The sequence below is a fragment of the Mirounga angustirostris genome, unplaced genomic scaffold, assembly GCF_029215605.1.
Source record: "Mirounga angustirostris isolate CCGP_5_RB_7025 unplaced genomic scaffold, mMirAng1.0.hap1 SCAF_9, whole genome shotgun sequence".
Taxonomy (NCBI): domain Eukaryota; kingdom Metazoa; phylum Chordata; class Mammalia; order Carnivora; family Phocidae; genus Mirounga; species Mirounga angustirostris.
In genome coordinates, this window is record NW_026991717.1 from 104828538 (window position 1) to 104846274 (window position 17737).

At 37.2% G+C, this 17737-nt stretch overlaps 2 protein-coding genes across 10 annotated transcripts in view; one reads left to right on the plus strand and one right to left on the minus strand.

Moving 5' to 3' along the window:
- The window catches only part of RTN1 (reticulon 1), a 385922-nt gene that overhangs the window by 321773 nt on the left and 46412 nt on the right, over positions 1-17737 (minus strand). The window contains exon 1 of one of the 9 annotated variants that reach the window (XM_064571128.1): positions 7113-7249. The exons of the other annotated variants lie outside the window; for them this stretch is intronic. The gene's annotated coding sequence lies outside the window, so the exon portion shown is untranslated. Of the gene's footprint in view, positions 1-7112; positions 7250-17737 lie in introns of those variants that run through there. 9 annotated transcript variants of the gene reach the window in all.
- The window catches only part of LRRC9 (leucine rich repeat containing 9), a 114983-nt gene that overhangs the window by 80518 nt on the left and 16728 nt on the right, over positions 1-17737 (plus strand). The window contains exons 28-29 of the mRNA XM_064571136.1: positions 7142-7359; positions 12173-12241. Coding sequence (XP_064427206.1) covers positions 7142-7359; positions 12173-12241 — 287 coding nt within the window. The remainder of the gene's footprint in view (positions 1-7141; positions 7360-12172; positions 12242-17737) is intronic.

Consider the following 17737-nt stretch of genomic DNA (forward strand, 5'->3'; position numbering starts at 1 on the left):
TATATATGATATTATATCATAATATACTTTTACATCATGTTCAATTAAAAAACCAATAGAAAGTAACCAGTCGGTAATTCACAAGTACTTATTAAACCCAAAATTGGGCTAAGTACTAAGAAATATACAGAAACATTATATTATTGTAATTATATATAGTTGAGATCCTTGCTCTGAAGTAGTTCAATATCTACCTGTGAAGATACACTGAAAGAAAGATGAATTAGTTCTGAGTAATTATGTGTAGTATACTAATTTAAGTGCAACAGAAGTTTAGAGAAAAGAGAAACTGAAACACATAGAGGACTTTTTGAATGATTGATAAAATTTAGATTGAGGTTGAGCACGACCAATAGTTTTGCAAGTAGTGGGGCGGAGAAGAGTCACAAGAGCATGATTGTGGTGTCTGTGGGCCAACATTTGAAAAGGGACCAACCTGATAAAAACAGAGTATGCAGTTCTCTGAGAGAGTTATAAAGCCTGTAAACATGATCAATTTGATGTAGAATGGTCATTTTGCAGTTGAAAATGGGTAGGAGTTGTAAATCTTTAGAAAAGTGGAATGAGGAAAAAACAGTTTGGAACATTAGCCTAACAATAATTATTTAATGACATAGAAGAAAGGTTGGAAGATGCATTATTGAGATATATGGGGAGATATTTGTATAGTTGATATGAGTATGATAACTTTTTTCTGAAACACAGGCTTTTCTAGACCATATTTTAAAAAAACTTAATGCATCTTTTTGCCTATCAAAGGTACTGTTAGTTGCCTCAAAAACACAGAGACTTAAGCCTTAAAAGAACAAGAAATTGAGCACAACCATGACCAGATCTTTGAAAAGATACAATGACATACAAAAAAAGCAGACAACCTAATCCTGGAAAGTCTATTTAAATCTAATAATGTAAAAGGGGAGTGTGTTCTCTTGCCATGGCTAGCGTGGCGAATCAGAATGGAGCAGTCTCATGCAGGGAAAGAGGCAGTTGACTGACAATTATGGCTATCATTTATTGAGTCATTAGGTAAGGTATTTGTCTACAAGGATTATCTCATTCAACCTTCACAGCAACTCAACATGGTAAATAATTTTATATGCATTTTACAAAAAAAAAGAAATTAAATCGCAGTAGGGTTAAATAATTTGCCTAAGTTTACACCAGTGATGGTGTGGTGCGGAATCAAACACAGCTCTGTCTGACTTCAAAGCACATGCATTTTCTTTTTTTTAAAATTTTTTTTATTAACATATAATGTATTATATGTATTGTTTCAGGGGTACAGGTCTGTGATTCATCAGTCTTACACAATTCACAGCGCTCACCATAGCACATACCCTCCCCAATGTCCATCACCCCATCCCTCCCACCCCCCTCCAGTCCAGCAACCCTCAGTTTGTTTCCTGAGATTAAGAGTCTTTTATGGTTTGTCTCCCTCTGTGATTTCATCTTGTTTCATTTTTCCCTCCCTTCCCCTATGATCCTCTGTCTTGTTTCTCAAATTCCTCGTATCAGTGAGATCATATGATAATTGTCTTTCTCTGATTGACATATTTCGCTTAGCATAATACCTTCTAGTTCCATCCACATCGTTGCAAATGGCAAGATTTCGTGTTTTGATGGCTGCATAATATTCCATTATATACATATACCACATCCTCTTTATCCATTCATCTGTTGATGGACATCTTGGCTCTTTCCATAGTTTGGCTATTGTGGACATTGCTGCTATAAACACTGGGGTGCACGTACCCCTTCGAATCACTACATTTGTATCTTTGGGGTAAATACCCAGTAGTGCAATTGCTGGGTCGTAGGGTAGCTCTACTTTCAACTTTTTGAGGAACCTCCATACTGTTTTCCAGAGTGGCTGCACCAGCTTGCATTCCCACCAACAGTGTAGGAGGGTTCCCCTTTCTCCGCATCCCTGCCAACATCTGTCATTTCCTGACTTGTTAATTTTAGCCATTCTGACTGGTGTGAGGTGGTATCTCATTGAGGTTTTGATTTGGATTTCCCTGGTGCCGGGTGATGTTGAGCACTTTTTCATGTGTCTGTTGGCCATTTGGATGTCTTCTTTGCAGAAGTGTCTGTTCATGTCTTCTGCCCATTCTTGATTGGATTATTTGTTCTTTGGGTGTTGAGTTTGGTAAGTTCTTTATAGATTTTGGATACTAGCCCTTTATCTGATATGTCATTTGCAAATATCTTCTCCCATTCTGTCAGTTGTTTTTTGGTTTTGTTGACTGTTTGTTTTGCTGTGCAAAAGCTTTTTATCTTGATGAAGTCCCAATAGTTCATTTTTGCCCTTGCTTCCCTTGCCTTTGGCAATGTGTCTAGGAAAGTCGCTGTGGCTGAGGTTAAAGAGGTTGCTGCCTGTGTTCTCCTCAAGGATTTTGATGGATTCCTGTCTCACATTTAGGTCTTTCACCCATTTTGAGTCTATTTTTGTGTGTGGTGTAAGGAAATGGTCCAGTTTCATTCTTCGGCATGTGGTTGTCCAGTTTTCCCAACACCATTTGTTGAAGAGACTTTTTTCCATTGGACATTCTTTCCTGCTTTGTAAAAGATGAGTTGACCATAGAGTTGAGGGTCCATTTCTGGGCTCTCTATTCTGTTCCATTGATCTATGTGTCTGTTTTTGTGCCAGTACCATGCTGTCTTGATGATGACAGCTTTGTAATAGAGCTGGAAGTCGGGAATTGTGATGCCACCAGCTTTGCTTTGCTTTTCAACATTCCTCTGGCTATTTGGGGTCCATTTTCTATCCAACACAAATGACATAAAAAGGGTCTGGACTAGAATGGTGTCAGTGGGAAGGGTGAGTAAAAGGTGACTCCAAAATGCATTTTAAAAGAAGGAGGGGCGCCTGGGTGGCTCAGATGGTTAAGCGTCTGCCTTCGGCTCAGGTCATGATCCCGGGGTCCTGGGACCAAGCCCCACATCGGGCTCCTGGCTCAGCGGGGAGCCTGCTTCTCCCTCTCCCTCTGCCTCTCTCCCTGCTCATGCTCTCTCTCTATCTCTCTCAAATGAATAAATAAAAAATATTTAAAAAAAGAAGGAAATATTAGGACTTAGTGACTAATTAGACAGATAAGTAGAAGAAAAATAGTTCAAGATGTTTTTCATTATTTCATTAGGAGATTGGGCAAAAGGAGGTACTAAACCTAGATAAAGTCATTGGGAAAGGTTGCTAATTTGCAATAGGGAATGGTCAGTTTGTGTTGTGACAATTTTGAGATGTAAAAATGGAAACTTTTTCAAGCGGTAGTAATAGACCAAAGGTTAGTACTAGAAATGTATATTTTGGAATTATACCAAAGGAGGTGACAGTAAGTGTATGTGCTTACTTAGAAAATAAGCATAGACAAAGAATGAAAGGCCAAAAGAGGTGTGGAGACATACCCCCATACACACATCCCATTATGCCCCTGACCCAGCATTAAGAAGGCTGGAGAAAAAAGAACCAGCAAAGCAGTCATACAAGAAATTTTGAAAGAAAACCAAGAAATGCAGACTCTAAATGTCAGAAAAAGAAAGGATGAATGGCCTCAAAGTCAAATAATGGAAAGAATGAGACCTTTAAAAAAAATGTTGAATTTTTTTAAAGAAAACTGGATTCAACAAAAAGAAGATCGCTGGCAACTGTCAGAGAATCAGATTTGGAAATGTGGGAAGAGCAAAACTCAAAGTGAAAACAATGTAGAGAGAAGTGGTTGGTTAGGCAGTAAAGGCAACAGATAGAGGTTGCATACTCAAGGAGCTTGTCCCTAAAAAGAAGGTAAGAAGTCAGAAGGTGGCTAGTGAGGTTATGAACATATTTGGAGGTTTATAAAGAGGTGAGTTAGGTTAAAGACCAAACAGGAGGAAATAATTCTGAGATCAATCTAAAAGGGCCTGAGAGCAAAGGCTGTAGGAGAGTACACAAATGTAAGCAGTGATAAGATGAGGCCATGCCAGGGTCCACAAAAGAGAGCTTATGAACTTACATTTCACCTATTGTGTTAAATTTGCAAGAAGATGGGCAAAGTGGAATCTTTGGGGAAAGGCAGAGTGAGGCTGTAGGGAAGCAAGTTAGAATCTTAAGGATTAGAGGTCAAATCTATCTAAAATTTAACTGTTTAGTTAAGTCTTAAGTGGGTGTTTTTCAAACAATGGTAAATGCTCCCAGTTAAAGAAATGTAGGGGTGCCTGGGTGGCTCAGTCAGTTAAGCGTCTGCCTTGGGCTCCGGTCATGATCCCAGGGTCCTGGGATCAAGCCCCACACGGGGCTCCCTGCTCAGTGGGGAGCCTGCTTCTCCCTCTCCTGCTCCCCCTGCTAGTGTGCTCTCTCTCTCTTTCTCTCTCTGTCAGATAAATAAATAAAATCTTAAAAAAAAGAAAGAAAGAAATCTAACAATCCTGAAATCACATTCAGCATAGTTGCTTTGGAGTTTTCGTTCTTAAACATGTTTAATGAACATTCTAAAATGAGTATGGCAAAAAATATGCTATGGCAGACATTCAGCACTTGAAACTATTATGTATAATTTTTATACCACTGGCTTTAAAATATAAAAAGCAATAGTCTAAAGACATAATTTCATGAAAGTTAATATATTAACACAACTGAGACACTTTTCTCAATCTGACTTGAAAAAACTTTTTTCATTTACAAGCAAGGCTCTGGTAAAGTTTCAAAGTCTGTGATTTATTTCTGTGAGCAATTTTATTGAAGGTTGTGATGTTTAAACTTCTCCATAAGAATAGAACAAAAAAAGGTAAATTTACCAGAGTTCACCAATTTTGAGATACCCGCTTATTTTTTTTAACATATCTGAAATCTGGCATGTATTAGTTGATAGCATGTCATAGTTTACCTAACCAATTTTTTTCCTTTCTTAGTATACATAAAATACTGACATATCTTTTTTTTTTTTTTTAAGATTCCATTTATTTATTTGAGAGAGAGAGAATGAGAGAGAGCAAGCACATGAGGGGGGGAGGGTCAGAGGGAGAAGCAGACTCCCCGCCGAGCAGGGAGCCCGATGCGGGACTCGATCCAGGGACTCCAGGATCATGACCTGAGCCGAAGGCAGTCGCTTAACCAACTGAGCCACCCAGGCGCCCAAAATACTGACATATCTTAACTATTGTTTTAGTCTTAAATTTGATGAAATATGTTACGTTTCAAGGAGACGAATTTCAAGATCACAGCATGCACATTCAATCATATATTAGTTTGCTAGGGCTGCCATAACAAAACACCACAAGCTGGATGGCTCAAACAACATATTTATTTCCTCACAGTTCTAGAGACTAGAAGGCCAAGGTCAAGATGTCAGGAGGGTTGGTTCTGAAGCCCTCTCTTTTTGGTTTATTAGATGGCCTCTGTGTCTTCAGATGATCTTCCCTCTACATGTATCTGTGTCCTAATATCTTCTTATAAGGACACCAGTCATACTGGATTAGAGCCCACCCCAAAGCTCATTTAACCATAGCTACCTCTTTAAGACCCTATCCCCAAATACAGCCACATTCTGAGGTACTAGGGGTTAAGACTTCAACATATGAATTTTGGGGGGGTCATAATTCAGCCCATAATAAACAAGAAGGATCAATAGTCCATGAAATATAGTATGGTATAGTAGAAGCAACACTGAGCTTAAGATGTAAAGGTCTACGTTAGGCCTGGTGTTGCCACTTTTATATATCTTTGTGCAAGTCACTTAATTCCTGACCTCAGTTTTCTGATTATTAAAAATGATAATATTTCCCCTGTCCTATCTTGAGACTCTAGTAGAAAACACATATAAAAGCATTTTGCCAACTCAAGCGTCCTCTTCTCATTAATTAGCATTATCATTAATACTTACAAAGCTATTGACTGCTACAATAGAGAGAAATAAGTCAATCGGAGAAAGATAGGTATCATATGATCTCACTGATATGAGGAATTCTTAATCTCAGGAAACAAACTGAGGGTTGCTGGAGTGGTGGGGGGTGGGAGGGATGGGGTGGCTGAGTGATAGACATTGGGGAGGGTATGTGCTATGGTGAGCACTGTGAATTGTGTAAGACTGATGAATCACAGACCTGTACCTCTGAAACAAATAATACATTATATGTTAAAAAAAAAAAAAAAAGAGGGCGCCTGGGTGGCTCAGTCGTTAAGCGTCTGCCTTCGGCTCAGGTCATGATCCCAGGGTCCTGGGATCGAGTCCCACATCGGGCTCTCCCTGCTCAGCGGGAAGCCTGCTTCTCCCTCTCCCACTCCCCCCTGCTTGTGTTCCTGTTCTCGCTGTCTCTCTCTGTCATATAAATAAATAAAATCTTTAAAAAAAAAGAAGAAGATAGTAGGAATGGAAAAATGAAGGGGGGAAAGCTGAGGGGAGATGAACCATGAGAGACTATGGATTCTGAGAAACAAACTGAGGGTTCTAGAGGGGAGGGGGAGTGGGGGGATGGGTTAGCCTGGTGATGGGTATTAAAGAGGGAACATATTGAATGGAGCACTGAGTGTTATACGTAAACAATGAATCATGGAACACTACATCAAAAACTAATTATGTATGGTGATTAATATAACATAATAAAATAAAATTAAAAAAGAGAAATCATAGATTATAAAGAAAGGACTGAGATTTCAAAGAATGTAATGAGTGCTTAATTCATTTTTAATTTTTTAATGTGGTTGTGCAAAAATATGTTGAGAAAGAAATAATAGCATTATTAAGGTATATTCTTCCAACTTAAAACACAATTCATTTACTTTAATAAAGATTTAAATATACGTATTTGAATACCTATTAGAATAATCAGATATACTCAGGAAGTATATCTTCTGCAGCACTTCTATACATCTACTTTTGTCAATACCAACTATTTTTAGCACTCAATTACTGAACAGACAGATTGGGTCAATTACATACATTGTATACTTCATATCTTTGTCTTTCAAACATAAAGGAGAAATTTTACCAAATATTACTTGATAATGATGGTACCTTCCTATAAATACATTTTTATTTCTCATTGGAAATATGTTCTTTTTAATATTTTACTTTTTAAAAAAGCATTTTATAAAAAATATTTAAGATAGGTAACCTTTTATTCAGAATGTTTGGGCTCACCTGACATATCATGACTTATGTTTCTCCAGGGAATGAAATTAGTCAAATTGAAGGGCTTGACAATTTAGTAGTCCTTCAGGAATTGGTAGTGGACCATAACCGCATCAGAGCATTTAATGATAGTGCCTTTGCCAAACCAAGCTCTCTGTTGGCACTTCACCTGGAAGAAAACAGACTACGAGAGCTGAGCAAATTACAACCTTTGGTAAAACTAGAGAAACTCTTCCTAGGATATAATAAAATCCAGGTAACATTATTTTGTTTGTTACAAGATTTACAAGACTTAACTCCTCTGAACATAAAGGTTCCAAATACACCAACGAAAACTCTGCTGGCATGTTACCTTATTTATATGCCATGTAAATACTCTGTGAAGCAGAGGCATATAGTCTGTGATGCAAAGATGTCCACTCTGCTTCTAGACTTATAAACCCAACCAACCCACATGCATACACCTGCTAAAAAAAAAAGTTAGCTCTAAATGTTCTAAGCTCTTCTCAGCAGTCCCCTCTAAGAAATCTCTTGTTCTTGACTGCTCTTGGTCCAAGCTATTTCTGCATCTCAATCCCAGACTTCCTCTGGATCTTTAAACTTGGCATTTGTCCTTGGTCTACCTAACATTTGAATCAGTTCCTGATAATGGACCTTGACTTGGCTTTAATGTTCCATCTCTACCCACTCAAGGCTTCCCTTAGATAAGGTCCTGCTTTAGTTTTACCTGCTCAGAATTCAACCTGTTACCATAAGGCACTGTCCGAACTGAGCCTGTCAGACTCTCTCCTGATATAGTATGCAGATAAGAGGGTTAAATGTATACATAACTTTACACAGCCATAACATTTCTCTCAGTGTTTTGGTGATGATCTGTTAGCCCTCCTCTTACCATTTTTACTACTTCTATCCATACCTCTAAGACAAATCTCAAAGACAAAATGAAATGTGGACTTCCACCCAAGAGCAGAGACCAAGTATATCTTGCCACATTTGTATCAGAATACAGCTTGGTGCCTGGTACATAGGCAATCAGTATTTGTGGCTCTACTACTAGAGTTCAGGAAGCCCTTTCTAGAGTGATATAAAAGCCTGTTCAAGGCTAGATGGGAATCATGAGCACTGTCCCACATAGCAACTAGGAAATATACATACAGAGAAAAATGGCATACAATTAATTTATCAGGATTCAAACAACATTCATCTGAGAAAAGCCTTCCAAACTGGCAATGATTCTTACAAAGCTTTATCCAGAGGAAATCTAAATTGGGAAAATTGCAATCCTATGGAAAATCTTTCCAGTGATAGCAACTGAGCTAACACAAAGGATTGTCATATCAGACTTAACATGCATAGGAGATCTTACCCAGTATCAAGCTTTACTATAATTTCAAGGTTACACAGGGTCTGGGACATTCCTGTGGCTTCTCAGGTCCTTTCTTTGTATACTCTCTAGCTTAGATTAAAATATAAGATCTCCAAGTGAGATTTTGTGTGAGTGATCTCATATAACAAGGGAGTGTTTCATTTATGAAATGCCTCCATTTTATACTTGAGTTTATGTGATATTTTATAGGGAGCCATGCCTGATAATTCTATAGTTGTAGGTTTATTTACTATAAGCAGTCCTTAACCAGAGAGATCCTGCTAAGAGTATTTCGTAAATAAGGACCTTTTTCCTAGTAAATATCACTGGTCTGTTTGACAGCACAGCTATTTACCAGCATAATTACAGAGAGATTAGACCAGGTAACTTGCTTTTCCCCAGGAGTGTCCCTGCCCCACATCCCCACCCTTCTAACCCACTAAAGGAAGAGAGTGAATGGCAGATCCACTGTTGTAACAACTTCCTCACCAGTAACTTAAGCAGGATAATGCCTAGTCAAGGTTATTTTTATAAAAATTTAACATAGCTAATAGATAACCTATATGATAAATCATGGGAAATTATACATACATCATGGAATGAAGGGGTATTGATTATTTAATGATCAGCCCTCCACTGTCTATTTTTATCCTCAAAGTAGTATTTTTCCTTGAATTTAGATTGACTGTTATACCATCAAACTTATTCTAACTATTAATATTACAGTACCTTAATATGACCATACATTTAGCTGGGAAACTAAGAGGAATAAGAAGTTGAGTTGGAGATTCTGTTTAATTCTACTGAAAATATTATGTTCTTCAAAATTCTTAACTCTCTATTCAGATTTTCTTTTTGGGAGAGATTTTTTCTCTCTCGATTCATACCAACATGGGTAGGCTGACACCAGCATTAATTTCCACAATGGGCAATCAGATTATAACCCTTGGGTTGATAAAGACTTCTAGAATAGGAGGGAAAAGGCATAGAAAAATTAGGAAAACAATACTTCAAATGAAGATATACGCAGCCCTGCATTAACCTACTTTAAAATCTTTCATAAACTGCATATCCTTGACAACAGATTCCAGTGTGAAGCTTTTCACTTAGCCATCATGACCCATAATGTAGATTTGGAAAATTGTTGCCTATAGTCCTGCCTTTGCAGATAGAATCCCAGAAACACAACTGAAAGGTGAGTTCTTTAATTCAGCTTTACAGTCCTATTTGGTTCCTGTGTCTAAATGATCCCCCTATCTGGCATCAAACAACTGTACCTACTTTAAAACATCTCAGTAATCACCTGAGGCTGGAAATGACTCCAGGAAATAGTCCATTGCTATTTCTTGCCCTAAATGAAAGGCCCCAATCTAAGCCTAACTATTACTAATCATGATTGCCATAAGTGATTATCCTGAAAATGTACTCAAAAGGTAACAACTATTGGTGTGCTGGTTAATGTTTAATGGCTCACTCTTCAGGGGAAAAAAGTCCTAATCAATAGCATTTGTCAATTTCCCTGGTATAATTTCTTCAAGCTAAAACACCATCTCACAAAATTCCTAAAAATTTGCCAAATTTAGCCATTAGAAAGTAAGTCCAACACTCCATTGTAAAAAAAATACCTTATATTAAAAATGGGAAGTCATCAGCCCTCTTCCCCAATTATGAACATATTCGTTTTCTTGATATCTCTTTATACCAGCATTATCCTCTACAAATTTAACACTGTTTCTCATGTTAACATCTCCCATGAGAAACAAACATTTTAATTAGAAACACTTCACTAGTGAACACTGCCAAACTCTGTTTAATTTGAGAAAATAATTGAGAAAAGACTTTTCACCTTTCTATGCTTTCCATTCAGGCTTTGGTTCCACAGACAGGAACTACCTGTGGGTCAAATGCATAATATCTCTACAGATAATTGACTGTCAGAGCTTTTCCAAAGCCCTCCTTTAGGACATTTCTAAGATCAAAATTGTAAAGATCAGCTGTTTTAATCAAATTCCATTTCCAAATGGTCTAAAATAGGTCTAAATTTTTTTGTAGTTGTTGATGAATTGGCTATGTCTACTTGTCATTCCAAATAAGAATAGGAGCATATCAATAATTTTATTTTATTACTATAAACTAGCAGCAAACTGAAGTTGAGCTTGTCACCTAAATTTTGTCAAAAATAGCATTTTAAAAAATAATTTTGCAAAAGTTAAATGTGTATTTGCAAACTTTCATTAGTGTTAAATAGGTAATAATAAATAACCCCATCCAGTAGTGAAGACAAGTCATTCAACTAGAAAAATAGTTTTTCAACTATATATACTCCCAGAAAATATATCAGGATATAGTCCACTCAATATCACATATTCCTTTATGGTTAAGGTTGTGTTTAAAATTATTTAGACTGGATTTACCATTTTTCCACATTTCTGGTTCAATCCTCTGGAGAATTAACCAAATATAATCTCAGCCCTAGACCATAATTTTTCTGAGAAGAAATTTGGTCTTTTCTTGCAAGTGCTGCTATATGGCCTATTTCCCCTATTAGAATATCATCTTTACCAATCATGCATTTGGAATCAATAGTACATAGATTTGTCCTTAATCAACAATACAGAATTTGTCACTCAAGCTCACTTTGGAGAATTCAGTCATGAGCTAGCTATAATCCAACACTTCCATACGATTACTTCAAATCAGTGTGTATATATATTTTTAAGATAACAAGTACTATTTTTAAAATGTTTTAATTACAAAAGTAACAAAATTCAAAAATTTTTTTTGATGTAGTGTTCCATGATTCATTGTTTGCGTGTAACACCCAGTGCTCCATTCAATACATGTCCTCCTTAATACCCATCACCAGGCTAACCCGTCCTCCCACCCCCTCCCCTCTAGAACCCTCAGTTTGTCTCTCATGGTTCGTCTCCCCCTCCAGTGCCCCCCCTTCATTTTTCCCTTCCTACTATCTTCTTTTTTTTTAACATATAATGTATTATTTGTTTCAGAGGTACAGGTCCATGATTCAACAGTCTTATACAATTCACAGCACTCACCATAGCACATACCCTCCCCAGTGTCTACCACCCAGCCACCCCATCCCTCCCACCACCCACCACTCCAGCGACCCTCAGTTTGTTTCCTGAGATTAAGAATTCCTCATATCAGTGAGAGCATATGATACCTGTCTTTCTCTGATTGACTTATTTCGCTCAGCATAATACCCTCCAGTTCCATCCATGTTGTTGCAAATGGCAGATTTCATTCCTTTTGATGGCTGCATAATATTCCATTGTATATATATATCACATCTTCTTTATCCATTCATCTGTTGTTGGACATCTTGGCTCTTTCCATAGTTTGGCTATTGTGGACATTGCTGCTATAAACATCAGGGTGCATGTACCCCTTCGGATCACTACATTTGTATCTTTGGGGTAAATACCCAGTAGTGCAATTGCTGGGTTGTATGGTAGCTCTATTTTCAACTTTTTGAGGAATCTCCATACTGTTTTCCAGAGTGGCTGCACCAGCTTGCATTCCCACCAACAGTGTAGGAGGGTTCCCCTTTCTCCGCATCCCTGCCAACATCTGTCATTTCCTGACTTGTTAATTTTAGCCATTCTGACTGGTGTCAAATCACTGTATATTTAAAAATATTGGATCTAACCAAACAGTAATTTATTGATTAACTTTTGAATAGGATATGGCAGAACTGGAAAAACTTGATGGTATCTCTTCTCTCAGAGAGCTTACGGTTTATGGCAATCCAGTGAGTATGTTACTTTTCTAATTTATCAGTTAATTTACTTACAGTTGTATATAATCAGTTTTTATATGTGAGAATTTATCTGTTTCCATATGTATAAACAGTTATCCAAGCACAATTTATTGACTACTTCCCTCTTCCAACTGATGATAATATAATCTGCCATTGTTATATATAAGAGGATCTGTTTCAGGGTTCTAAATTGCATTCATTGGACTACCAATCCCTGTACCAATATTATACAGGTTAATTATTAAAGTTTTATATTAAATCTTGGTGTTTGGTAGAGAAATCACCTCCAATATTCCTTCCCTTCCTCCTCCTCCTCTTTTTCTCTCTTCACTGTCTCAGCTGTTGTTGGCCCTTTACACTTCCTATGAGTTTTGGAAAACAGCTTTTGAAGTTATGTGACAGTCTTATTGACATGTTATTTGGAATTGCAAGAAATATATAAATTAATTTGGGGAGAAATCTGCTATTTTTCCTGTTGGAGGCTTTGGAGGGATCAAATAAGCAGCACCTTCACAGTCACCTAACATCTGAACAAACTGACAAATATGACAGTGGCAGATTGAGAGGTGAAAATATTTTGCTTAGCTTCATGAGAAAGCCAAATAGGGCTGCTAACAGATCCCAGAAATAGGCAATCATGATCACCCAGTAACAGGAAATACTTAACTGAATTCTTTCCACATAGGAGGAGAGCTTCTTCTGGAGGAAGACAGGTCTTTCTGTAGCAATACGTTCCTTCCCAAAACAGGAAAGCCAGGAGCTAAACATGCTCAGTTTAATCCTCCTGAGTTTATCAATTAAGTCACTCTGCTCCTAGTAGAGGAGTAAAGGGGTTGAGAGAGCCCGGTAGTGCCACATCAGAAAGCTATTTCCACCAAGAAAGATATAACAATAAGCAGTCTCACCTAATATTTGTAGTATTCAGGTTTCCCATTCATAAGCATGAATATCCATCCCTACATTTATTTTATGCTCTTCAATAAAATTTGTAGTTTTCTCCTAAAGGTTTTTAATCATCTTTGGTTTGATTTATTCCATTTTTTTAATTCTTATGTTAATCCCCATACATTACATCATTAGTTTTAGATGTAGTGTTCCATGATTCATTGTTTGTGCATAACACCCAGTGCTCCATGCAGAATGTGCCCTCCTCAATACCCATTACCAGGCTAACCCATCCTCCCACCCCCTTCCCCTCTAGAACCCTCAGTTTGTTTTTCAGAGTCCATCGTCTCTCATGGTTCATCTACCCCTCCGATTTCCCCTGCTTCATTCTTGCCCTCCTGCTACCTTCTTCTTCTTCTTTTTTTTTCTTAACATATATTGCATTATTTGCTTCAGAGGTAGAGATCTGAGATTCAACAGTCTTGCACAATTCACAGCGCTTACCAGAGCACATACCCTCCCCAGTGTCTATCACCCAGTCACTCCATCCCTCCCACCCCACCCCCCACTCCAGCAACCCTCAGTTTGTTTCCTGAGATTAAGAATTCCTCATATCAGTGAGGTCATATGATACATGTCTTTCTCTTTTTGACTTATCCGTGTCGTTGCAAATGGCAAGATCTCATTCCTTTTGATGGCTGCATAATATTCCATTGTGTATATATATATCACATCTTCTTTATCCATTCATCTGTCGATGGACATCTTGGCTCTTTCCACAGTTTGGCTATTGTGGACATTGCTGCTATAAACATCGGGGTGCACGTACCCTTTCAGATCCCTACTTTTGTATCTTTGGGGTAAATACCCAGTAGTGCAATTGCTGGATCATATGGTAGCTCTATTTTCAACTTTTTGAGGAACCTCCATACTGTTTTCCAGAGTGGCTGCACCAGCTTGCATTTCCACCAACAGTGTAGGAGGGTTCCCCTTTCTCCGCATCACCGCCAACATCTGTCGTTTCCTGACTTGTTAATTTTAGCCATTCTGACTGGTGTGAGGTGGTATCTCATTGAGGTTTTGATTTGTATTTCCCTGATGCCGAGCAATATTGAGCACTTTTTCATGTGTCTGTTGGCCATTTGGATGTCTTCTTTGGAAAAATGTCTGTTCATGTCTTCTGCCCATTTCTTGATTGGATTCTTTGTTCTTTGGGTGTTGAGTTTGATGAGTTCTTTATAGATTTTGGATACTAGCCCTTTATCTGATATGTCATTTGCAAATATCTTCTCCCATTCTGTCGGTTGTCTTTTGGTTTTGTTGACTGTTTCCTTTCTTTGCAAAAGCTTTTTATCTTGATGAAGTCCCAATAGTTCATTCTTGCCCTTGCTTCCCTTGCCTTTGGCGATGTTTCTAGGAAGAAGTTGCTTCGGCTGAGGTCAAAGAGGTTTCTGCCTGTGCTCTCCTTTAGGATTTTGATGGACTCCTGTCTTACATTGAGGTCTTTCAACCATTTGGAGTCTATTTTTGTGTGTGGTGTAAGGAAATGGTCCAGTTTCATTCTTCTGCATGTGGCTATCCAATTTTCCCAACACCATTTGTTGAAGAGACTATCTTTGTTCCATTGGACATTCTTTCCTGCTTTGTCAAAGATGAGTTGACCATAGAGTTGAGGGTCCATTTCTGGGCTCTCTATTCTGTTCCATTGATCTATGTGTCTGTTTTTGTGCCAGTACCATGCTGTCTTGATGATGACAGCTTTGTAATAGAGCTGGAAGTCCAGAATTGTGATGCCGCCAGCTTTGCCCTTCTTTTTCAACATTCCTCTGGCTATGCGGGGTCTTTACTGGTTCCAAATAAATTTTAGGATTATTTGTTCCATTTCTTTGAAAAAAGTGGATGGTATTTTGATGGGGATTGCATTGAATGTGTAGATTGCTCTAGGTAGCATTGACATCTTCACAATATTTGTTCTTCCAATCCATGAGCATGGAACGTTTTTCCATTTCTTTGTGTCTTCCTCAATTTCTTTCATGAGTATTTTATAGTTTTCTGAGTACAGATCCTTTGTCTCTTTGGTTAGATTTATTCCTAGGTATCTTATGGTTTTGGGTGCAATTGTAAGTGGGATCGACTCCTTAATTTCTCTTTCTTCTGTCCTGTTGTTGGTGTATAGGAATGCCACTGATTTCTGTGCATTGATTTTATATCCTGCCACTTGACTGAATTCCTGTATGAGTTCTAGCAGTTTTGGGGTGGAGTCTTTGGGGTTTTCCACATAAAGTATCATATCATCTGCAAAGGGTGAGAGTTTGACTTCTTCTTTGCCGATTTGGATGCCTTTTATTTCTTTTTGTTGTCTGACTGCTGTGGCTAGGACTTCCAATACTATGTTGAATAGCAGTGGTGATAGTGGACATCCCTGCTGCGTTCCTGACCTTAGGGGGAAAGCTCTCAGTTTTTCCCCATTGAGAATGATATTTATTCCATTGTTTTAATAGCTATTTTGAACAATATCTGTTTACATGTTTCTAATTGTTTGTTGCTGAAGTATAGCAATTCTGATTTTTGCATATTACTCTTGTAGTCTTTTTTTAGTTCTAATGAATTATAAATTTTGTTGGATTTTCTCGGTATACTATCATATTATCTGCGATAATGACTCATTTCTTTCCAATCCTTATGTATTTTATTTCCTTTACTTCTCTTAGTGTGTTGACTAGGACCTCTAATAAAGTGTTGAATAGAAGCACTGATAGTAGGTAACTGACTTCAAAAAACACTTCTAAATTGTCACTATTAGATACGAGTTTGCTATAGGTTATGGATAGATAACCTTCAACATTTTAAGAAAGCTCCTTTCTAATTCAGTTTACTACCTGTTTTTATCATGAATAGTCATTGGATTTTGACTAATTGGCAATGTAGTTTTTCTCTTTAACCTGCTCTAGTGTTAAACAATCATTAATCCTGGGTTGAATACTATTTAGTCATGTTTTACACTTTGCTGAATTCAATTTGCTAAGATTTCATGTAGTATATCTGTATTTATGGAAATAAGTAAAATTATCCTATAATTATCTTCTTATGCTATTCTTTTAAGTTCATCAAGGCTGTTCTTGCCTCATAAAATTAATTGGGAGCTCTCTCTTGCTAGTCTATGAATTAATTTATATGGGAAAAAATTTATGTGTTCCTTGAAGGATAATTAGATCTTATTTTTTAAGAATTTAAAATTTATTTGAGAGAGAGTGCACAAGAAGGATGGAGAGGTAGAGGTAGAAGCGGACTCCCCGCTGAGCAGGGAGCCCAATGCAGGACTTGATCCCAGGACCCTGGGATCATGACCTGAGTAGAAGGCAAGATGCTTAACCCACTGAGCAACTCAGGTGCCCAGATAATTAAATCTTATCTCTAAAACAATCTGGGCTCAATATTTTTTGAAATTAGATGTTAAACTACTTATTCAAATTATTTAATGGCTATAAATCTAATCATGTTTTCTATTTCTTCAAAAGTCAGTATTGAGAAGTTATATTTTTCTATAGATTTGTCCTTTTTATATAAATTTTAAATGTATTACTATCATAATACTCTCATGAATTTTTTAATATCTCTACCATATTTGTGTGTTATCTTTTTTATACCTAAATTTGATTCTTCCTTTTTCTCTTTTATTCTTGATAAGTCTTACTAAATGTTTGTCTATTGTATTAATCTCTTCAAAGAACCATATTTGGGTTTTATCAAGTAGTTAATTTATTTGGTTTCTTTTTAATAATTCCCACCCTTTATTATTTCCTTCTTTCAGTTTCTTGGAATTTACTTTTTTTTGACATTTTTAACATTATTTATTAAAATTATTTTTAGCATAATACTGATTCTGTGGTTCAGCTTTTACTTATTTAAGTTTTTACTTAAATTCCAGTTCCTTAACATACAGTATAGTATTAGTTTCAGGTGTATGATATAGTGATTCAACACTTCCATGAATCACCTAGTGCTCATTACAGCAAGTGTACTCTTTCCTCCCCATTGCCTATTTAACCCATCCCCCCACCCACTTCCCTTCTGGTAATAACCATCAGTTTGTTCTCTATAGTTAAGAATCTGTTTCTTGGTTTGCTTCTCTCTCTCCCTTGTTTTTCCCTTTGCTCGTTTGTTTTGTTTCATTTCTTAAATTCCACATATGAGTAAAATCATATGGTATTTGTCTTCCTCTGGCTTATTTCACTTTGCATTATACTGTCTAGCTCCATCCATGTCATTGCAAATGGCAAGATTTCATTCTTTTTTATGACTCAGTAATATTCTATTTTATACACACACACACACACACACATCTTCTTTATCCATTCATCAATCAGTGGACACTTGGGCTGTTTCCATAATTTGACTATTGTACATAATGCTGCTGTAAACATTAGGGTGCATGTGTGCCTTTGAATTAGTGCTTTTGTATTCTTTAGGTAAATACCTAGTAGTATGATTGCTGGATTGTGGGGTAGTTCTATTTTTAACTTTTTGAGGAACATCCATACTACTGTTTTCTAGAGTGGATGCACCAGCTTGCATTCCCACCCACAGTGCAAGAGGATTCCC